At 56.3% G+C, this 23,148-nt stretch overlaps 1 protein-coding gene across 2 annotated transcripts in view; it reads right to left on the reverse strand.

The window, feature by feature from the left end:
- The window catches only part of CACNA1C (calcium channel, voltage-dependent, L type, alpha 1C subunit), a 192,356-nt gene that overhangs the window by 87,392 nt on the left and 81,816 nt on the right, over window positions 1–23,148 (reverse strand). The window contains exons 10-20 of one of the 2 annotated variants that reach the window (XM_012651032.1): window positions 22,694–22,814; window positions 21,005–21,119; window positions 20,163–20,283; window positions 19,771–19,840; window positions 16,074–16,076; window positions 12,248–12,377; window positions 9,224–9,353; window positions 7,882–7,941; window positions 3,568–3,674; window positions 1,327–1,414; window positions 711–818 (exon numbers count right to left, since the gene is read on the reverse strand). In XM_012651032.1, coding sequence (XP_012506486.1) covers window positions 711–818; window positions 1,327–1,414; window positions 3,568–3,674; window positions 7,882–7,941; window positions 9,224–9,353; window positions 12,248–12,377; window positions 16,074–16,076; window positions 19,771–19,840; window positions 20,163–20,283; window positions 21,005–21,119; window positions 22,694–22,814 — 1,053 coding nt within the window. Of the gene's footprint in view, window positions 1–710; window positions 819–1,326; window positions 1,415–3,567; window positions 3,675–7,881; window positions 7,942–8,083; window positions 8,144–9,223; window positions 9,354–12,247; window positions 12,378–16,073; window positions 16,077–19,770; window positions 19,841–20,162; window positions 20,284–21,004; window positions 21,120–22,693; window positions 22,815–23,148 lie in introns of both variants that reach the window. The other variant, XM_012651031.1, reaches the window with a different exon arrangement.

The following is a 23,148-nucleotide window of genomic DNA, read 5'->3' on the forward strand; positions in this document are numbered from 1 at the left end:
TCCAGAGGGGAGACACGGCTCCACGGACAGAGCACACGCGGGAGCTCAGGGCCGCAAGTGCCACTGGAGTGCAGAAACAGAGCTCCACTGCGTGGAGGGTGGACTCTCTAGGACGGTCTCGTGAGGACGGGAGAGGCAGAGCTGGGCTCGGAGGGATGCCCTAGACGGAGGACGGCGGACGTGTGCGTGGTGGCGTGGAGTGCAGGGCAGAATGCTTCGGGGGGAGAACAGCAGAACCCTTAAAGGGTTCGGGCAGGAAAGAGCAGAGCCCCAAGAGAACTCCGGCCTGCTCGCAGCTGAGGGCCTCGTCAGGGAGCCGGCTGGGACAGGCGCAGGGCTCTGGAAGCTGCACAGCACAGGGGCAGGTGAGGCTGCTGATAGGAAGTCACCACTGTGGGTTTTCCGCAGGTGACTGGCACGGAGGTTCCAGAGGATGGAAGTCCTCTCCCTTTCTTGCTAGGAGGAAGGGCAGTGACCTGGAGGACAGGCAAAGCCGAGGGGGCAGGGGCCTCTGCCTGGAGGAGCCAGGCCTCCTTCCAGCCATGTCCTCGACTGGTCTGGGAGCTCGAGTCGGGCTGCGCATGGAGGTGACATCCATGCCAAGTCTGACCAACTACTGTCCTGTCTTTGTCACATCCGCCAGTCCCCTTGCTGGGAATGCCGACAGGAGGGGCAGGCAGCAGGGCCATACACCAGAGCCAAGTCCGTACCTTGAAGAGCTGGACCCCGATGCAGGCGAACATGAACTGCAGCAGTGTGGTGACAATCACGATGTTCCCGATGGTCCGGATGGCGACGAACACGCACTGAACCACATGCTGCAGTGGGAAGGGGGTGGGGGCGGAACGTGGCTTCAGGAGGTGGCTGCAGCCTGAGCTCCAGCCACGCCGCGAGCCTCCCCGGGAGGTAGCATGGCGGCCCCTTTGCTGCAGGGGGACAAATCTGGCTGAGGGGACAAAGCAACCTTCCCAGGGTCACGTGGGGAGTGATGGGCCCTGAGGAGACACAAAGTCCCCATTGGACACTAGTGACTGCAAGGACAAGAGCCCTGCCAACTTCTCATTTTACAGCAGTAGGAATATAGGATCGTGTCCCCGCGTGGGGGCACTGGGCTCATGTGGGGCCCGCCCCTGTGTGGTTCTGCCTGGCAATCAGGTTTTGAACGCTGCCTCTGCGGTTATTCTGTTCATCACGGAACCGGGCCATGGAGCAGGGCCGGCATCCAGGCTCCAGCACAGAAGCCACATGGCCCGACCGTCAGCCCTCCTTCCACCCAGCGTTCACAGCGCTCCGCTAACCCACAGGCCAGAAGACGCCGCGTCTCACCTTTAGCCCCTTGGCCCTGTTGATGGCCCTCAGGGGCCTGAGCACTCGCAGAACTCGCAAGATCTTCACGACGTTGATGGCGCTGGACCTGGGAGGGAGAAACAGGCAGGTGGTAACTTCTCCTGCGTCTGCTGGAGCAGGAGACAACGTACTGTGGTGTCCGGACGGGCAAGTCCAGGCAACCTGAGAGGAGGCACAGTCTGTCTCGGGGACTCTCTCACTCTGGGACCATTCTCGACTCTTGTTTCCCCCCATAAGAGCCTGGAGCTTGCCTGCGACCCTGCTCGTGAGTAAATAACATGAAAAGCAATGAACCACGAGTTGTTAGCAATCTCCTGTGCTACTCACGGGGCATCTGTAGGGTCAAAGAGGGGAGACTCGGAGCAAGGCCGCCTGAATTCAGACCCCAGTGTGGCCACCCGCCGGCCAAATCACCAAGGACAAATTTCCTAACTTTTCTGTAAAATGGGGCAGTAATCAGCTCAGAAGGTGGCCGCAAGGATCCAGTGAGAATTTCATGCGAATCATCTAGCCATCCGTGTGCTTGGCACGTATCAGGAACCGAATAGATGGAAGCTTCTGTCCTCGTGCCTGCGGAAGGCATCACTGTACCTAAAGAAACACTACACTAACCGGGACGTCAGCTTGTGGCTGGAGGTGGAGGGTGCGGGCAGGAGATTTCTTGTGCTCATCTCCATCACACCTGTGTGCAAAACCCACTCCGCTTCACTGCACATTCTGGGCTCCAAGAAAGAATGGTCTCCACCGCAGGCTCCATGCACCACGGAGGCCAAGGCCCACGAAGCCAGAGCTTCTGGGGGCTGCAGGCAACTCCCCAGGGGAGCAGAGGCAGAGAGGAAGGCAAGACGCCTGGACGGTTCGCGGAGTTACGTGCACCCCACATGGGCTTATTTGCTGCGCCAGGCGGGTAAGCAACTCTGAAGCACACTCCAACCTCACACGCCACCATCTGATGAGACGCCCTCGCGAGCATCTGGAGAGCCGACTTCCACTGAGGGACCGAGGGATGTGCACACGGCAGCAAGGCCCTCTCACCGTCCGTGGGATCAGGTGACGCACTCGAGAGGAACGGGCAGAAAGACGCGATTTCTCTGGCGCGTGGCTCTCTCACTCCAGAAGCTCCAAAGGGCAGCCCTACCTAGCACTGCGTTTCTCCCACTGTAGCTCTGCGAGGGAGGCGGTTTGCACGGAACCGCGTGGAGGGACGGGGAAAACACAGGTTAAAGAGGAGGAATTCCTGGTTCAAGGTTAAATAATGATTTAGCAGTGGTGCTGGGATTAGAATCCAGACCTGCAGGCTCCCTGGCAGAAAATCTGGGTAATACAATTGATGATCACAGAAAAGGGTCTCTTTATCACGGCCCCGGCCCCACCTGAGCCCGGCTGAACACCACAGCACCCTCGGGAAGGGAGGCCCAGGGACCCCGGGACTTAAGCCTTTCTCTGCCATCGGTGTGGCCTTGAACAAGTCTCATGATGTCCAGATCCTCAATTTTCCCACCTATAAAATGATGAGAGCAACACGTGCCCTACCGACTCCATAGTTTGTTTTTTGCGGGGACCGGAGAAGAATGTGGATGGGAAAGTGCTTCGGCAGTTGAAGTGCAGGATTAACATCGTCAGTTTCTAGAACTTGGTGGAAACTAGTAATCAGATGCTTTTAAACCAGCAACCTTGGCTGTAGAGGGAAATCACCTGGAAAGCTTTTAACACTTCTAAAGCCCAGACTGTATCCCAGACCAATTAAGCCAAAAACTCTGGGGGTGGGATCCAGGCAAATGTCTTTTTTTTTAAGCTGCCCAGGTGATTTCACTGTGTAGCCAAGATTGAGAACAAGTAATTTCTCTCGCTCTCTCTCTCATGCACACACACACAGCCCAGGTGCTTTACCTGGAGAGACAGGTGAGAGAGAGCAGGGGAGGGTGGACCAGGAGGCCAGGGCAGGCCACGGCAAGGGCAGGCTCAAGGGTGCAGGGCAAATGGCAAGGAGGTAGGACAGGGCTGGAGACACCTGTTTCTTAATAACTGGGCCTGGCTCTGCCTGCCATAGCAAAATCCAGGCATTTAAATACATTCCTGCTGGATCAGCATGCCCCCAAGTGTCACAGCATTGAGGACACGGATACAAGAAGTTAAAGCCGCCATGTGGTACAACCTCGGAGGCCCCAGCCCATTCTCATCAGTCACACGGCGATGGCCCTGGAGGCCGGCCCTACTCACTGTATGCCAAAGGAGATGAGGGACACGCTGACCACCAGCAGGTCCAGGATGTTGAAGTAGTTCCGGCAGAAAGAGCCCTTGTGCAGGAAGGCCCCGTATGCCGTCATCTGCAGGGAGGCAGAGGAACATGGGGGTGAGTGGCCCTAGCCAAGCTCCAGAGACCCCCTCACACCACCCTTTCCTCCCACAGCACCCACTGGGCAGGCCCCCAGCACTGCAAGAGGAATAGGAAGGACCAGAGGAGGAGACGCCATGCCAAGAAAAGGCTCTGCAGCCACCACACAACCACCAAAGAACCCCCGGCTCGGGCCATGCACGTGGCTCCTTGCACCCATCAGACCACGCCAGACTCTGCAGTGCTACATTCAAAGCCCTTTCGGACGGGCCCGCTACCCTCTCTAACTGTGCACGCTCCTGCAGGCCCCGTGCTGACGCCGCCCGCGCTGGGTTTCCCTGGTGCTCACTCCCCAGCTTCCTCTCCAAGCTCTCTCGTCCTCGGCCAGCCAAAGGCACCAGGCATCTGGGAGAGGGAGGGAGCATGCCCAGCAGGGTGACCAACTGTCCTGGTTTGCCCTGCCTGGACTCAGCTGGCTTTGTCCCTGGAAGTTCCCCTATCTTCGACAAACTGAGCACTGGTCACCCTATTGCCCTGGGAGGAGGTCTACTGACAACTCTGGCAATGAGTATCCCTCCCCCTCCCGGCCTCGGAGGGTGCTGCGATCCGTGCTGGGCACTCCAAACCCGAGTCTGTTGTCCGCTTCCAGACGGCACCTGGGCCCTGTACGCGCAAGCACTGTGTGCTCAGAGGGCAGCGTGGTGCAGAGACCGAGAGCACAGGCTTGGGCCAGGCAGCCTGGGTTGGAACCCAAACTCTATCACAGTTTATTTGTGTGACCTGGAGCAAGTTCCTTAACCTCTCTGCACCTCAGTTTCCTCATCTGAAATGAGGACAATGGTAATACCTCCCTACAGGGTTCCGAGCATCGGTGGAGTAATTACATGTAAACCACTCAGACCAGCACCCTGCGGAGAGCAAGCCCCATGCCAGCCTAGCTGTCACTAGGGCTTGGACGTGAATTCGTCTCTTCCTGTATGAGGGCAGTTCTGCTTCCTCATCTACAAAGTGGGAGGCTCACCCAGGAAACAATAGGGAAGCCCTTTGAAAACTTTTAAAAAGAGAACACATGAGATGATGATTGTCACAAGGCCTGACCGTCATTACCTCCCCAGAGCCCGGTACAAAGCCGTGCGCTGTGGGTGCCCAGCAAATAGCCTTTCCAGCCTTCCCCGTTCTGCCAGCTTGAATAGGGCCCATGGATATCCAGGGCGAGGGCCGAGAGAGGCCAGGGCGTGGAGCACCAGCCAGAGGGAAACACGTAGGGCTGCGGGCTGAGAGTGGCCCCCTTGTCACCCAGGGTCCAGTTTGTCTCTTTGCAATCAGAGCATGTCCAGGGCAGCATGCCCACAGAGCCATTGAAAAGCAAACACAGGGGGAAACGGGCAAAAATAGCTCTTGCAACCTAATTCCTTCCATTTATCTCTTGCCACAGGGGGTCCCCGGGGACTCAGGCACCTGTGTTCTGCAACGGCTTTTAGAAGTGGGTGGGTAATATAAAAAGTTGCAGGGGAATATGGCCGCGGATCTCTCCTGAAGGCTTGCCTGGTTTCTCAGAGAAGGCCCGGGACCCCGAGACTGGACTTGGGCGGGCCGTAGCGCGCACTAACCCCGGAGGCTTCTGTGCCCACGGTGTGGGAAGGCCTACACCGCGTCCAGCCACCTCGCTATCAGTCTTAGGGAAGCCACTGGGTCTGAGCCCTTCTTGCTTGGATCTTCTAAGCCGACTGCTGAGCCCCGACAGAGACTCTGCACAGGGGGGAAGCTTGCTTGGAGGGGTGGACTAGCCGGGCTCAGGGTGCCACTTTCTGTCCTTTGGTGTTGGGCTCCCATTTTGTCAGGGGACCCTAGAATGAGACCAGCACCTCAGAAAGTGCATGTGTGTGCATATGGGTGGGGACATGCACCGAGACCAGGTCAGAGGAAGGGTGGCCATGGGAGAAAGGGGAGGTGGATGCTGGAAAAATGGGGCATTTACTCAAAAGTCGTCTGTGGCCTTCAGGGCATCAGACAAAGCCAGGCTCAGGGACCCAGGGCAAAGTGTCCTCCCTTTGCCCTCTTTTGCTGCTTGCCACCCCTGGTCCCAGCTGTCTAAATTCGAAGCCATCACCCAGGGAAGGCCTATTGCTGGCCTACTGCCACCCGAGAACAGAAGAGGAATGGGACGTAGGCTCGCCAGCTCTGAGCTGGAAGGGCAGGAAACCGCCGTGGCAGCCTTGGGCAAGCCCGCCTTTCTAGGCAGCCCTTCTGGTCATTAACTGTGCCTTAGCTTTCGCAACTTCCACTCATCGGTCCTGATTCCGCCTTCTCCATTTTCTACGTGACAGACCCTTGCGTTATTCAGGCCAAATGTTGTGGTCCTACAGGCCTGTTCTTTTTAGGGCCCAATACCCCAGGTCCTTCAACTGTTCCTTGGGCTGAATGACCCTCTTGGACAGCCACGGTTGTCTGTGCCACAGCACGACACCAGGCCCCCAGGCCGGGAAGAAGGGCCCCCAGGAAGGAGGTGCAGAGATGTGCACTGTGACTGGGGTTTCTGCTCGGAAACACACCGAGCACAGAGGAGAGCAGAAGGGGGCAGGTAGACGGGTCGGGGGGGTGTGCTGTGACAACGCTTGCAGAGACCTCATACTTCCGCTTGCATGGCAATCTCGAAGGAGAAATAGCACCACGAGAATCCACACGGGGAGCTCGGTGGAAGGGTTCTGAGAATCGGGCCTCAGAGCTTTCCTTGTGCTGGGAAAGCGCTCTGGGCAGCCGTGCACCTCCAGAGTCTGACGTTCAGGAGGGAGAGCGGCTGTCCGGGGAAAGGGGTCTCCCCGCAGTGCGTCTCAGTGTCTCAGTGCCGCCACACAGCTCTGCGTTCCCTCTCCCCACCGCCAGGTCTACTCTCCGGAGGGAAAGGGGAAATCCGGGCTGCATACTCTTGGCTAGCTGGACCTGGAACGGGAGCTGGGGTGTGGGGGCCTCCCGGGGAAAGGACACCGTGGAAGGCACACAGAAACTGCTCTGCTCAGTTTGCATCTAGATGTGGCCGAGCTGTTGCGTACACTGAAGGGCTGGCCATGACATGGGAGTCTCATTGGCTGGCAGTGGCATGTGGTCAGGCGTGGATGTCGGCTTGCTGCGGCCATGGTGACCTCCTCGGGAGGGGAGTCCCAGGCTAGTCTCCCAGGAAGAAGACGCGAAGGCTGAACCGCAGATTCGGAACCTTAACCCTTCTGTTCAGGGTAAGGGTGAAATCTACCCCCTTTCCCGGAGGTCTCAGAGCTCACAGCCTGAATCTCGGGTGAACTGGCTTGGCAGTGTATTCGTGTGGAGGCTCAGAATTACACCGGAAAAACTGAGGAATACTCTCTCTCATCCCAAGGTTGCTCAGAGGTAGGCTCTACCAGTTTTGAGGGCAGCAATGTTGTAGCAGGTCCCTAAGCACAGCTGAGCTGGGCCAGCAGTGGGCAGGGCTGGGCCTGCTGCCCGGAGTCCAGGGCCGGGGCCTGGGGGCTCCCACTCCTCTCAGTGCCAGCTGTCCCCTACTGTACTTCACTCCCCAGCACAATGTCCCTCCCCATGCCTTGGGCACGGGGCACGGTGACAGAGGCGTCTGCAGCTGAGGTGGTCTGCAGCTGTCTGCTGAAAGCCCTCAGCTGGGAGCCTGGCTCTAGCTCTTGCATTAGGCCCACGATCTCTGTTACGTGGCCCCGACCCCAGCTCAGGCCTGATGTCTGCCGCAAGTACCGAGGGGGGTGCTGGCGGTGGGTGTCCACAGAGAGTAGCAAAGCCATTCTCTCACACCCCAGAGGACTCCCTCCTTTCTGAGGGTGCACGGCACTTCCCTGGGGCAGGAGGAGGGAAGGAGAGCTCAGCACAGGGCCCAGTCATCAGTCAGCCCGAGCTGGCGCGTGCAGACACGTGTCAGGGCGCCGTGGACAGCTGTGGTGTCAAATCAGGGACATGATGGCATCAATGTTGGCACAGCCAGCTGCGTGTCCTTTCTAGGCCACGGACGCTTAGTGGTGGCCGGAGGGAGGGACTGTGGTGAGGTCTGAGCCCGGGCAAAGCACACAGCACAAAGTGAGGGGCCCTTATTCTCCCCATTTCAGGCTTGGGAGTGAAAAAGAACGAAAGAAACAGGAGGAAAGACAGGCAGACAGAGCAGAGACGGACAGGACGGAGCAGAGGTGTCGCCCAGGGCACATTACCTTAAGGATAATTTCTAAGGTAAAGATACCAGTGAAGACATAGTCCGCATTGCCTAGGATCTGAAAAGTAAGCACAGCTGGATTAGTGGCTCTGCGAGTGAAGCCGACACCAACGGGGGCGCGTGTGTTAGCAGCGGCAGGCGGCAGAGAGCTGGTGCTGGCACGAGGGAGGAAGAGCGGAGAGGGATGGAGGGGGCTTTACCTTCAGAGCGATTTCAATGGTGAAAATGGTGGTAAAAACAATATCAAAATAAAACAGAATCTGCAAGACAAAAAGGACCAGGGCAGGAACAGGGTGGGGGAGAAGCAGGATGGGGGTCAGTGGATGTCCAAACGAACACGGATGGAGACGGGGCTGGGGCGAGCGGCACGCACGGCAATGCAGCCCGGAGCGGGCCGGCCTCAGCAGCCCAGTGGCTGCCCACCAAGTCCCCGGATGAGTGAGGGGGCTTCCAGGGTAGGCCCCAGCTGGTACTGGGTCTGGGCGGCGTCGGGTTGGATGCTTATCTCATGAATCCAATTTACTTACAAACCCAAACCAGCCCACTGGGATGCTTGTCTTTTTGCAGGCAGATTTGAAATGCGTGGGTGTGACTGAGCCGGCCAGCTGCCGATCTCTACTGGGCATGGGAGGAGCATCCTCCAGGTGAGGGCTGCCCAGGCTGAGGACCAGCCCCAGAGTTTCCTGTCTTATTATATCTCAGGTGATGGACCAGGGATGGGGCCGACATCTGCTGGCCTCAGTGAGGCAGCCCAGGACCGAGCAGGCTCCTGGACCACCCACAGGTTTGGCATGGCATGGCTTTAGATCAGTGGGCTCCTCTGTTCACGCCCACTTGGTCAGGATCTGACAAAGTTTTGAGGTTTTAAGATACAGCAATTCTTAAGCTAGCCTTTAACGCTGTTCGCCAGAGCCTGGGGTGGGTCTCCCTCTTTGGCTCTGCTCTACAGAAAGCACCAAGGCTCTCACTTTTATGTGAGGTCAGCCTTGTGATGGGCACCTACCTGCCCATGCTCCCCTCGTGGCAGAGCACACGGGAGCAGGGCGGGAAGCCAGTGGCTGTGCCTCCAAGTCTGCGGGGAACTAGAGCCCCTGGGCATCATCCACAGGGCACCGAGAGTCCTGACCATCACCAATTACCGAGCCAGCCTGGGGCATCTGGGCACAGCTCTCTTACTTGCTTGTGGTCCTAAGATGGGTTTCTGTCAAGTCCTAGTCCCTTAAAGAAATGTTTCTGGTGCATCTCAGGATGAGATGGGACTTGGGCTACTGAGCAGCGACATCACCACAGAAGCTGCGGGCGCAGGAGGAAGGGGCGCGGGGGCAACGGGCCATGCCTACGTGGTTCCTGAAGGAGCTGTGCTGCACGGGGTCCTCGGCGGCCAGGGAGATGCTGCTGAGCAGGATGAAGAAGAGGATCAGGTTGGTGAATATGGTGTCGTTGACGATGCGGTGGCACTGGAGGCGAAACCTGCACGGGCAGGAGGAGGAGAGACACGTCAGGGGAGACAAGGGGAGGCAGACGCCGGCTCCTCCCGCCTGCTTGCGAAAGCTGCCTGAGGGTTTGGGGAGTGGCCCTTGAGCCTGACGTCTCACTGCCGCCAGGTCACTGTCATTACCGCTCGCCAACCCATCCGACGCACGTCTCTGCGGAACTCGGTCTAGAGCGTTCTCACACCAGTGACCTTGGACATTCTGGAAGGTCATGTCCGAGGCCATTGGGAATCTCTGAATTTCCAAATACTGCTGTGACATTAACAACTGGCTTTTGTTTGGGGACTTGTTTTCCCTATCGTTGAAAAAACTCACTTTATGAAATCCACTTCCTGTTTCTCTGCGTGGGGAACAACGTTGCTACCTGGAGATGGGTCTGCTGAGAGGCCAGCTAAGCGACTGTGTGTCTAGGTGGTCGCTCCTGTGTGACAGCTGAAGTGTGCAATTCAATCCCCACCTCAGCACAGGCGAGAGAACTATTCATTTGGGCCTCAGGGTGCCCATGGATAGCAGCACAAGTGTTAGATCCTCGCATGCCAAGGTATCCTGTACACCCTCTCTTCCCGACAGCAATATAAGAAGGAAAGTATGGTTGCTATTATCATCCGCATTTCACAGATGAAACACCGAAACCCAGGAAGGAGAGGCTTGCCCAGGAACGCAGCCTGTGGTGTGGGCCATTAGGGCTGGAACCCAGGCCTCCAGACTCCTCTCCTGGCATTATGGTGGATTAAATGCTCTGAGAGGTCCTCCTGCTGCAGAAGCACCGAGTCTTGGAAAGGACACTCTCTGAGAAAAGTCTGGTTTCATGAGAATTAGAAGAGGGCTGTAAGGATCATCCCCTTCAAACCAACCAGCCCACCCATGAGCGAGGTCTGTGTGCGGGTGGCTGGGAGGCAGAACCGCCTGAGGACAGACGCTAACAACAGCAGTGCTGTCTGGAGACTGCATTTCAAGCCGGGGGTGGGGGTGGGGTGGGGGCGGGCAGGGAAGCCTGGGACGTGCAGGCTTAGCTGACCCCATGAGAGGCATCTGGAGGAGCCTCCCAATCCCACTTTGAGTCAGAAGGACTCTCACCAAGATGGAGCATTAAGGTCAAGATCAAAAATCATCAAACACACAAGAGGGTAAGGTGAGAATCAGAGGAAACACCAAATAAGTGATTGAGACCTCCAAAGATGGTGCATGTTCAAAACATTAGATACAGAATAGAAAAAATTCAAAACTGTATTTGAAATAGTTGATAAAATAAAGGACTCGCTCAGGAACATGATGAATCAGCACCAACTATTGGATATAGACAGATGGATCTGAAAAATCAAGCAACGAACGGAACTGACTGAAACGAAAACAACATAATGATCAAGATAAAAACGATGGCTTGCACAGTAATAAAGTTGAAAAGAGAAATAGGAAACTAGAAGGCAGATCTGAAGAAATCACCAGGAGGGCGGAAAGAGAGACAAGACGAAAGACGTGTGCGCCACGCGCAGAGACAGCAAGGATGGGGGGAGGGGGTCTGGCTGCACATCATGTTGGAAGGAACAGAGAGTTACGGAGAGGCAACACTTTCAGATTAAGGCTGCCAATTTTCACGAACGGACGAAAAATATAAATCCACAGATCTAGGAAGCATAACGTATTCTAAGCAAAATAAATGGAAAGAAATCCACGCCTCAGCACGTGGTAGTAAATCTGCCCAACGCCGAAGGCGACAGAAGTTAAAAGCAGCTACAGATAAGGGTTAGTTCCTCACGGAGGGACAAGAGTTGGGACGACAGCTGACCCCACAGTGAAAGAACATCCTCCGTGTGCTGAGGGACAAATACTGTCAATCCAAAATCGTGTACACGGCAAAACTGTCTTTCAAGAACAAGAAATGAAAACAATTACGGACACTTATCTGTAGAGGCCAAGTGAATTTACCGTAAAGGAACAAGAGGAACTTCTAAAAAATGTATTTTAGGAAGAAAGAAAATGTTTGCAGAAGGATAGGCCAAGCTACATAAAAACATGGTGAATAAATAAAATGGTAAGTTGTATGTAAATCCAAATGCACGCTATCTATATATGTCACGATGATGATAATAATAATAAAAATACTAACTCGGGTTAAAAATAAAGGTTAGGACTAAAATGCTAATCGACAGTATCATGTAAATCAGGAGGAAATGGGTCAGTTAACGTAGTCTAAGGTCCTTCTATCGCATAGGAGGAGCTTTACAATATTGTTTACATTTTCTTAAGCTAATAGACTTAGTAATTTATCAAGGTTCATCACCAAAAGCATAGAAATAGAGTTTACACATTTCAAGAAGTGAAGAGAAAAATAAACACAGATCGTCTTTTTTTTTTTTTTTTTTGAGACAGAGTCTCACTGTGTTGCCCGGGCTAGAGTGCTGTGGCGTCAGCCTAGCTCACAGCAACCTCAAACTCCTGGGCTCAAGCGATCGATCCTCCTGCCTCAGCCTCCCGAGTAGCTGGGACTACAGGCATGCGCCACCATGCCCGGCTAATTTTTTCTATGTATTTTTTGTTGTCCAATTAATTTCTTTCTATTTTTAGTAGAGACGGGGTCTCGCTCTTGCTCAGGCTGGTCTTGAACTCCTGAGCTCAAACAATCCACCCACCTCGGCCTCCCAGAGTGCTAGGATTACAGGCGTGAGCCACCGCGCCCGGCCAACACAGATCTTCTGATTCAGAATCCAGGATTCTCTGCCCTAAATCAGCGTCTGTTCACATAAGTTGTGGGGAGCTGGGAGAGTCCCAGGCTCCATCCTGGGGTTCGGGTAGAATGCAGGCACTTGCTGGGCTTGTATCATGGAGAGAACAGAGCCCACTGCCCCCATTGTTCCCACTGTCCCCACCAACCTGTTGCTGGGGCTGAAGATGAAGAAGGCGCTGGCTTCTGGCATGGGCACCGCCTTCTCCTTGAGGTGCAGCTCAGACAGGGGTCTTGGGCGGGGGCCGACAGGCATCTCCGGCTCCTCCTCATCCTCTTCTGTAAGAAGAACAGCACGGTTCTAAACAGCTCCACCACGCCCACCTATTCTCACCACTGTGCCACCTATTTCCAGCGACATTCCCCCCAGCAGAAACCAAGGCATCATTGTTTCTGAACATGTAGGGCACCAACCACGACAGACCTGCTCTGCCCCTGTGGGTGCCGCGGGAGCCCACATCCACTAGAGAAAGACTCAGCTGGCAGTACATAGCAAGCTGGGTTTTAAGTAAGGTGACCAACTGGTCCCACTTGGCCCAGGACGGTCCTGGTTTTAAAACTGAAATTCCCACATCCCGGGAACCCTCCAGTCCTGGGCAGACTGGGCTGGTTGGTCATCCTAGTTGTAGGGACTAGAAGAGGTGACCAGGTAAGACCAGGGCATTGCCAGGTGTTACTCGTCTATCGGAGCTGCAGGTGGGGGAAAGGGTGTGCCTTAGTCGGCTTGTGGAATCCGTTGCAAATAACCCCATCCTTGCAAGTGCCGGGAATTTAAAACTAATACATCCCCCATTTCTGAAACTACAAAAAAGTCATGTGCTGTGGAGATGACAGGACAACACTGCGGACAACAGGCCCCTCGTTCAAAGGTTTGGACACTGACACCAACCAAAGAAGCCCCTGTGTCTCCCAGACAGCGGCCACCACTCAGACAGCTTATTCCTGTTCTTGCGAACACAGCGCCCGTGGGAGGAGCCACTCCTATCCTGCTCTGGCCAAATGTGTTTAAAAACGTTCAGAAGAGGAAAGGCGACGGACGGCACAGAAGTCACGAGCACAGACTCTCCAGCCAGATGCCTCCCTCCACGTCTTAGCTCTGGTTCTTTCCGGCTGTGGGCATTTTATTAGTCTCTCCGTGCCTCAGTTTCTCCATCTAAGGTGGAGCAATAATGGTAATAATACAAACAAACCTCAGAAGGCTGCCTGTCACACTGCAACCGCTACATAGGTGCTAGCGGCTTTTATTACTATCTGCACCCGCGGAGAGACGAAGCCTGTGAGTTGGCGCTCGACATCTTTCTCAGCCTCATCCTCGCCTGCTACCGCTGCCACGCCAGCCGTCCGCTCGCACCGGACTCTGTGATCACTCACTGCGCCGGGCTGAACAGCGTCCCCCCAAATTCGCGCCCACCTGCCACTTCAGGATGTGGCCTTATTTGGAAACAGGGTCTTTGCAGATGTACTCAGTTATAATGAAGTCACGCTGGCCCCAAATCTAATGACTGTTGTCCTTGTAAGGAGAGACTAAGAGTCACCGAGCACATGCAGGGAAGAAGATACATGGAGACAGAGGCAGAGACTGGTGCAATGCAGCAACCACAGCAGTTGTGAGGCCAGTGAGGATTCCTCCCTAGAGCCTTCCAGAAGGAGTAGGCCCTGTGGACACCTTGATTTCGGACTTCTGGCCTCCAGAACTGTGGGAGCACACATTTCTATTGTTTTAAGCCGCAGCACGTGGTCGTCTGTGAGGGCCCCAGGAAGCTAACCTCGCGCTCCCCCCTGCTTGGACTGCCCTTCCCTCCCTCTCTGCAGAGCTCACAAGGACCCCTCTCCAGCGGCCCCCTCCACCCGGCTTCCCTGAGTCCCTGGGCTCCAGGGAATGACCTTCCCGTGAGTTCCAGCAGCACCCTTGGCCTCCAGTGCCATGGATGCCTGATCCTGGGTGCATCTGTCCCCCTCCACGTGCTCAGACCCAGGAGGGAGAAACCATGCCTGGCGCATAGGAGCCCTTATATCTTGGTGATGATTAAACTTCCACATCCTTCATGAGGAAGGGGATTTTGCAAAAGGTGAAGGTCAGGTGGAGACGAATCTGGCTGGAGCAACACAGTTGCAGGAAGCTCATCTTACGGCCCCGGCCGTGCTTCTCTGCGCTCTCTCCCCTGGTTAAAAGGAAGCCGGCTGGTGCAGGGAAGGGTGTCTAGCACGGGAAGTGTCTCCTTACCAAACAAGAGGCGTTTAGGGACCCAAGGCTCCTAAACCAGCAGAATGTGGCATCCATCAGAGCCTTTCCCAGGGCAGCTGGGGCTGACCAGCAAGGCCACGTCTCAGCAGAAGGGAGGCACGAGGTGGAAGACTGTGTACAGGCCACAAGTTGGAGGGTTTTTGACATCCAACCATTGGTATGTAAAAGAAAAGTTTTCTACTTAAAGTAGAATAAGTAAAACCAGGTTGGCCTAAGTCATGATATTTATAAGTGAAATTGAATTGAGAAGGATCTCAAATTTCTACCTAGGTGTTTGTATTCTTCTCAGTTTTCTCTAAATGACCCAACACTTTCTTATTACGATAGTTTGATAGCAGGTAATTTTGTGCTTATTGTAATCACTTATGTGTGCAGAACACCGTATTTCTAGCTCGGTGTGTTCTGAGCTCCTGAAGAGAAACACGCCCGTTCTTTGCCCCGCCCTCGCCGCCCCCATTCGGGAAGTTCTGCCTCATTTCGGTCCCGCAGGAGCGAGATGGCCAGCCGCTCAGACACACCGGCTGCATCTGAGGCGTAACGCTTAGGAAGAGACTCTTGCCGAAGGACAACTCGAATTTGTAAAGCAGCAGGAGCTCGTCGGCGTGCGAGGCTTAGCGTGTATTACGGATGAGCAGGGCTGACGGGTCAGGGAAGGCGGGGTAAACTCACGGGGGCTGGTAGCGAAACCGCCTGGACTCCTGCTCCCAGGGCCGGTCCGTCCTAGGGAGCTTTGTCTCCTCCTGTCCGTTCCCGGAGGCTGGGAGGGAAGGGAGGGCGGCCGCACCGCGGGCAGGGCAGGGCGGAGGACTCGCGAGCAAAGCCGCTGCAGAGCCGGCGCCCCCACTGGGTGCTTGGCGACCCTTGCCCCTCCCACATGATGCCCCTCCCACTGCTGTGATTTTGCTCATGGCCAGTTAAAATAAAAACGTTATTTGTAAACATCTAGTATCTACAGAGCCCTGAGCTTGAGGTTGGGAACACAAAGCCGTGACTCTTGTCCTTAGAGAGCTCAGGGTTTCTAGCGATGTGCGCGAGTCCACCAGCAGCTGAGGGGGAGGCATGCTGGGTAGGGCCAGCTGGGTAGGGCCCCCCAGGGCCCTGCTGCGGGGAGCAGGGAGCAGGCTGGGCATGCAGTCTCTGCACTGGGGGTCTCTTCTCACTGGCTCAGGGTCACCTTGAATCCCTTTCTCCCCCAGCATCCACGCTGCTAATAAATCCCGCCGGCCCTACCTGCAGAGTGAACCCCAAGCCCGACCACTTCTCTGCAGCTCCACACCATGCCCCTGGCCCAGCTGCCGTCGTCTCTGCCTGGACACCGCACAGGTCTCTCCGCCACCCCAGCTCTGCTCCCGACCACCCACCGCCCTCTGCTCACACGGCAGCCAAACCGAGTCTTTGGAAGGGTAAGTCAGACTCAGATGGCGGCTCTCCACACGTTGGACCAGACCCAGCCTGTGGCGTGGCCTCCAAGGCCCTGTCCCTTCGACCCTGCCCGGCCCCAGCACCGTCCCTTGGTTCCCTCTGCTGCATGCACAGCAGCCCTCTCGGGTCCCGCGCGGCCCAGCGCGTCCCCTCGGAGAGCCTGCACTTAGCTCTGCCACCCGAGAGCTCCTCGCTCTGACGCCAGTTCCTCTGAATCCCTCGGCGTCAGCCCAGTGTTGTGTCCTCAGAGAGCCGGGACCGAGTGCGCAGTCAGGACAGCCCTGCCCACCAGCACCTCCCCAACACACCCCCTGGCTGCTCCCACCTGTCTCCCCACGGCCATGCCGGCTCCAGGAGGGCAGAGGCTTCTCCATCTGCCGACGGCTGTGTCCCTGGGGCCTGGCGCAGTGCCCGGCACAAGAGGTGCTTAACGAGTAGTCAATGAACATCTCCAAGGTCGCTCCCAGCGCTCAGTGTCTATGGCGGTCGTACAGTCCTGCTATAGCTGCTTCCGCCTCTTAACTCCCCGATTCAAAGCCCAGTCAAGACCACCCTCCTCCACGAAGCCTCCCCAGCCTCCACCACACCTCTTGGCTCCCCTTGTCCTTGACCCCGGCAGCCATCAGAGCCTCCCCCAGAAGGGTTGGTGCTGTCCCACTCATTGTCTGGTGTCACTTTTTTTTACGAACATCCGTATGCTCACGCAAATACATTAATAAGCTAAATAAAAGCAGAATTAGCTTCCACTTCTCTGGCACCATTCGTTTCTTCCTGGTGAGCTGAGGTCCTCTCTGCTACGACGGTGTCCCAGCCTGGGAGGCTAAGCCGGCTGGTGAGCTTCCGAGATTAAGCAGACAGGGAAGGACTCCAGGGCTGGCGCTGGCTTCCTGGCCCCTTTGTGCGAATCAGAAACAGGCTCCTCCTCTGGGTGTCCACGGTCACGCCAGGGCCAGCAGAGTGCAGGCCGGAGTCCACTCCGCCACACACCTTTGGGAGCGGGCAGAGGGCAGAGGGCGAGCCCAGGAGAGGCCGACCGTGCGCCCCCTGGCGTCAGCCCTCTTCTCTCTAGGGTCTGGCCGGGGCAGAGCAGGAGGGAGGCTCGCCAGTGCCGCCCGGCAAGCGGCATCGTGTGAACTGGGCGCCGCAGCCCAGCTGCCCAGAAGGGACGGGTCGGGAGGACAACGGCAGATCAGGCTCTCTGCCTTTCTCGGTTCAGAAGGAAGAGAAGCAGCTGGGAGTGAGAGATCGGCCGGGTGGAGACAACAGCCACGTGCCCTTTGGAGGAGTCTTTGGGAACTGATGCTCCTTGCTCTGACGCCAGTCTTGTTCCTCTGAATCCCTCAGCTTTCAGCCCAAATGTTGTGTCCTCAGAGAGCCTGGACCGAGCGCACAGCAGACAATGAGTGGGACAGCACCAACCCTTCTGGGGGAGGCTCTGATGGTTGCCGGGGTCGAGGACAAGGGGAGCCAAGAGGTGTGGTGGAGGCTGGGGAGGCTTCATGGAGGAGGGTGGTTTTGACTGGGCTTTGAATTGGGGTGTTGAAGAGGCGAAGCAGTTATTTCAGGGGCAGGCAGGGGAGGGAGGAGTGGGCAGGGCAGGGAGAGCTGGGAGGCACAGGCTGACTTAGCCTCTGGGGCTGGGGGACGTATGGAGCCACCAGCCTTAAGAGCGCTGTCCTGGGGCCTCCTGGGTGAGAAAATGGAAACTGGGAATGGTGAGCGAATGGGACCACAGGGGCTGGCTACACAGGCCTGAGTGCGGGGTGGCCTGAGTGCGGGGTGGCAAGGGCAGGACAGCCTCAATTAGCCACAGATCAGAGGACTCAACGCAAAGGTAAAAAGACGTACAGGACCACGGGAAACAAAGGCTGGGTCTGGAGGAGGCTGGAGAATCCAGGAAGGGACATATGCTGAAAAATCTGCGGAATCGCGAGGACCCCGCGGAGCGTGGGAAGAGCTTTTCAGGTGGAAAGATCGGCATCCCAGGGCTCCTCAGAGCCACCGGTCAGCTACATGCTGGGCCAACAGGGAGGCACTAGGATGGCTGACATGGTGACAATATCCTCATTAGTTCTTTTTTTTCCTTGGCATTCTCTTCTTTGATTTCATTAGTTCAACAAAGTAGAGAAAAGCCAGGAGTGTAACACTGAGAATAACAGATGCAAGAGGCGTGTCTGCCCCATGGCCACGCCGAACAAACAGGTATGAGCTTGACTGTAGCCGGGTGCCTGTGTGGAAAGACCCTCAAATCCAGATCTCTCCTGCTGTGTACGGGGAGGAGGCGTCCTAGGGACCGGCCTGCATGGGACAGACTTTCTGCAGGGCCCAGAGGGATTTGTTTCATTAAACTTAAAATGTATACAGAGTAGAGAGATTCCTACAGTGAACCTCCATTTACCCAGCTTTGACAACTTTTCTTTTGGAGACAGGGTCTCACTCTGTTGCCCTGGCTCGAGTGATCCTCCTGCCTCAGCCTCCTGAGTAGCTGAAACTGCAGGCACGGCCAGCACACCCAGCTAATCTTTCTATTTTTAGAAGAGACAGTCTTGCTCTTGCTCAGGCTGGTCTCGAACTCCTGGCTTCAAGTATCCTCCCCACTCGGCCCCCCGGAGTGCTGGGATTAGAGGTGTGAGCCACTGTGCCCTGCGGTTGACAACGTTTGACATTTTGCTGATCTTGTTTCATTTATCTTCTCTGCTCCCATTTTTTTTGTTGTTGGAGTATTTCAAAAGCAACTTTTAAACATTTTAGACTCCATCCATAAACACTTCAGCTTCCAAAAACAGAACTACAAAAATATTATTATACCAATAAGATTAACACAAATTACTTAAAATCATTTAGTTCCCAGTTCATATTCAATTTTCCTCAATTACCTTGAAAATGCCATTTTAAAGTTTATTGTTCGCTGAGGATCAAGACAACATCCTCCCATTGCATTTGGGCAATATTTCTAGGAAGTCTTAGAAATTCTGTAAGTTTCCCCCAAGAAGGGTTTTTAAGACTTCAAAAGGCTTAAAGCCCCTCACACGGAAACACCCTTCCTGCCCTTTCCATCCACACCCCGGGAAACCACATCCTATTTCCCTCGCAGGAGGAGGGGGGTGAGGATGAGGATGGTGTGACCACAGGGAACCTGCTTCCCAAGGACCACAGAAGATGCCCACTAGTGTCCTTGCAAATCGAGTGGAGAATCAGTGGAGGGAAAGCAAACTGGAAAGCCTTGCTTTGCTCATGAGTGTAGAAGGTTCTCAGCCACCTAACTTGGTTACCAATCCAAATATAGCCTAACCTACACAGAGAGGGGCACGCCGGTAAAATCAGCAGTCCCTGATGGCAGGTTACTGACTTCTAGCTCGAAGCTGGTGATGGTATCTGCAATTCTAGGTCAGAGAAGGCAGGCCCAGGGCGGTGCAGGGCATGGGATTTCAGGAAGCAAGGGAAGTGAGTTCTGGAGGGAGGACCTTTGACATTAGAATGCTCTAAAAGGAGACTGCCTGCCAATTTACGTATTGGACAAGACGGAGTCCGTAAGAGCACTTTCTATAATAAGAGGCCTGAAAGCATTTTCCAAAGCAACAAGTGGGACATCTGCGTTGGCAGCTGTGCCTGCACTGGGTACTGCCTCCTGAGCAGGGGCCAGGCAGGCTTGGGCTTTGCTATTATTGCTAAGCGAGCATAATGCTGCAACATATGCTGAACTAATACATTATACCAGTTAATAGCGATTTCACAAGTAATATAATAAAACCTTGAATGTATACAGGACCCAGCTTGCAAAGGACATGAAGGCACTGCTCAAACGTGATCTTGCTATGAGGAAACCAGACGCAAAGCTGTCACCCAGATAACTGGTAATGCTAAAATGTAGAGGCGGCAGACATTTCCCAGTGTCAAGGGACACTGGAGCCACCTGTCCCTAATATATGCGACTCCCATATGGCTTTAGAATCCAGATCTCCACCCCCGGCTCCCAATCTCAGAGTCAGGCAGTGGGGCTGGTACCTGCAGTTTCTGGGTTGGGGTAGGGGCTCTTATCCTCATTTTCACTGGGCTGGAGGTCGTCCATGTTGATCTGCGCGGCCGAGAGGGGAAGGAGGAAGAATCCAGTTAGGCATGTTCCACGGTTTGAGAGGCCTGGAGAAGCCTTTACATCGCATTAGAGCCAGGGGCTGAGCTCAAGAATGTGCCCTTGTCACTTTGCACATCCCCTTCCAGACATCAGCAGAAGCCTGAGATGGCACCGGTCTGCCCTCTCTGCACCCCCCGCCCCCCCCTCCGGTCCCCTCCCAGGGGCTTCTCCCACTGGGTGTCTTTCCTTCTCTCCCCCTCTCCCCGGCGGCTGGCCTGGGAAGGCTGTGACCTCCCTCCCTCTGCACTGGCCCCCCAGCCCTTGCCTTGGTGGTGGGCGGAGACTCTCCATCAGCCGTAATCGATTTCAGCTCAATCTTCTCCTCCTTGGCTTCCTCCACCGCCGGCTGCTCCACCACCTCTGGTTTCTTCTCTGGGCTGGCAGTCCTGGCCGGTCAGCAGGAGGAAAACAGAAACGAAGTGTTGACTGGAGTCGCGGGGACCAGTGCAGAAGGACACTGCCCTGTGGTCTGCTGGGGGCCCGTGGGGGCAGATTCCCTGGGACTGTGTCCCTCTTCCCCAGGGCGCTGCGTGTGCAGCCGCCACAGGTGCTAGGGCTGCACAACACCTGCCCTGTCCGCGCTCCATCAGCCTCTTCCAGCTTCTCAGCCACCCGCCCCTACGTCAGAGGAGGGTGCTGGGTCTCATCGAGGACTGGCTCCTAGGGGAACCCTGCTGGGTACCCGGCAGACGCACGGCCTGGGACTGGCCTGTCTAGACAATGATGGGTACGGTGCAGGGCCTGGTCTGGCCTTCTCAGCACCGAGACGAACTGCATCAGCGAGAAGGCGACACTGCGAGCTGGGCTGTGGCTCCCCTCCGAGCGGCTGCCCTCCTCCTCCCCCACCCTGTTCTCCCACCACCCATGATGGCTTCTCTTCTCAAAAGAGAACCCCTCAACTTCCTACACAGCGGGGAGCACACCCGCACTGCAGAGACTGCCACTCACAGTGGTCCCGAGGCAGCAATGCCTAGGGATCAGGAGAGAGGCCCGACCTTGCGGGGGACCTGCGGGGGCTGGTGCCCGCGCCTCTCTTTACTGCCACTGGAAGCGACAGTCCAGAGCGGGGACCCTGGGGCCCTGGACGGGGCAAGCTTAGCGGGTTACCTGGCCAGCTTCTTCCTCTCTTTCTCTTCTTCCTCTTCCTTTTGGGCAGATGTGAGGCTCTCAGCATCAGCCAGGTTGTCCACAGCAATGGCCAAGAACACATTTAGTAGGATATCTGTTTGTGTCCATTTTTAAAGAAAATGACCCTTGGCCTTGGGGTTTTGGTGGGCACAGGCGCAGGGAGGGTGTGGGACAGGTAGGTGGAGCTCCCCAGCAGAGGCAGCTCGGGGGTGGCCACCTGGAGGGGCCCAGGGTGTCCCTTGCTTCTGTGTCACCCTGCTAGCCACCTGGAGCTCTCTGAAGGGTCGAGACAGGCCGGCTGGTGGCTGGAGCGGGTGGGTCCAGGCGGCAAGCTCTGCCCCGCTCTCTAACTGCTGAGTTTGATTAGCGGTGTCCCGCTGAGACGACTGGCTGTAACCGACATCGTAAACAGCCCTGTCTCTAGCAGGATGCAGAGCGCTCTTCAGAGCGGTTCATCGTCACCGGGCGCTGAGGCGGTGGCCTACTGTCTCTGCCAGCTCCTGCTGGGAACCGCACGTGCAAGACCCGGGGAGGGTCTGGCTAAGCCAGCAGAGCTTGGGGAACCCCGAACGAAACCAGCCGTTGCCCGCCTCCCCCCCCCCCGCCCCCCCCCCCCCCAAAAAAAAAAGCCGGGGAAAAAAACGCCGCCCGAAAAAAAACAAAAGGGGCCTCAAAGTTGGCAAACCCGCCCCAACCCCCGCAACCAAAAAATCCCACCATTCCACACAGAGGAGCAGAGGCCCGGGCAGGTGAGCAGCGCTTCTCCAGGGACGCTTCTGGGCACCCCCCGGACGTCGAGCTGTGCAAGGGGCTTTGTGCACGTTATCCCATTAAAACTCCCAATGACCCCTTAAGTAGCAGGTAGCATTATTGCATTGCTGCATGCTCCAGACACTCAGAGACCCTCCAACGTGCGGGAGGTCGCCTAGCTGGTAAAATGTGAAGCCTAGTCTGCAGGCGCCAATGAAGGCGTTTTCTGCACTACCTTAAGGTGGGACCTGAGCCCGAGTCTTGGCCCAGAGCTCTTCCTGTGTCTCCACCGGCTCTGCGTGTAGCTCTCATGGGGCTGTGAGCAGGGGAAACGGAGAAGCACCCATGGCTTGTGACCCCAGAAACCCGCCCGTGGCCTGGGTCGGGAAGGGTCTGTCCAGCCCTGCCTGTGACTAGAGTCCTGCGGGGCAGCGTCAGAGAGAGGGGTGCAGACCAAAAAGCGGGGAGGAGAGTCGAAGATCATTTGGAGGCTGACGCTCGCGCTCCTCCTCTGAGCATCCTACCTCTAAGCAGAGGCAGCGGCCTGGGGAGCCCGCCCAGGTGCGTCCCGCTGTAGTATACGTGAATGGCTGCGCAAGCCACGACGCCAGGGGGCGTCCCTCACCTAGATTGCAACAAGAACACGCCTCCAGGAGTCCTGCTCCGTTGCAGCCCTGAACGGTTCTGGAAGGTGGACCTCACCCACGCCAGAGCTGGCGGCTTCCACCCAGACCTGCCTCCACCGCCAGTGTTCTAGGCTGGGCCCTGCTCCTCCCCGGCAGCCTTGCCTGGGCTTGCGGGGGCGGGGGCTGTGGCAGGCAGCCGGGCAGCCCCAGCAGGACCCCGGGGCACACACAGGGCACTGTGCTGCAGGCGGGGGCGGGGCAGCGGGGGTGGGGAGGCAGCTGCAAAGGATACAATTTCCACAGATGAAGAGGATGATGAAGTAAATACAGACTAACATCCCTGGAAAAGAGGGGCCGCCATAAGCCATGATCCCATCATACATCACCGAATTCCAGTCCTCCCCGGTCAGGATCTGAATGACACATTCCCACCAATAAGGGACACAGCGTTAGACCAACAGCAAACCCCAAAACCACCCTGCCCTGCCCACTATGTTCACAAAAATGTCCAAAATCTCTTTTGCATCTTTCCCTCCTCCTGGCCCCCAATTCTCCTTCCCAGGGGCTCTGAGCTAGTGACCTGGGCGAGTTTGAGCCCGTCCATGGACAAAAATGCATGGCCATTGGCATGGTATTGTTTGGGGGGTGACCGAAGGGCCTGCTGTCTCCCATGTGTGTGAGCGACTGCAGTGAGCCCGTCCTCAGGGACGGGGAGGCATTGGAGCCCCTTCACAGCTGCGAATGTGC

Source organism: Propithecus coquereli, unplaced genomic scaffold (assembly GCF_000956105.1).
Source record: "Propithecus coquereli isolate 6110/MARCELLA unplaced genomic scaffold, Pcoq_1.0 Scaffold346, whole genome shotgun sequence".
Classification (NCBI taxonomy): Eukaryota; Metazoa; Chordata; class Mammalia; order Primates; family Indriidae; genus Propithecus; species Propithecus coquereli.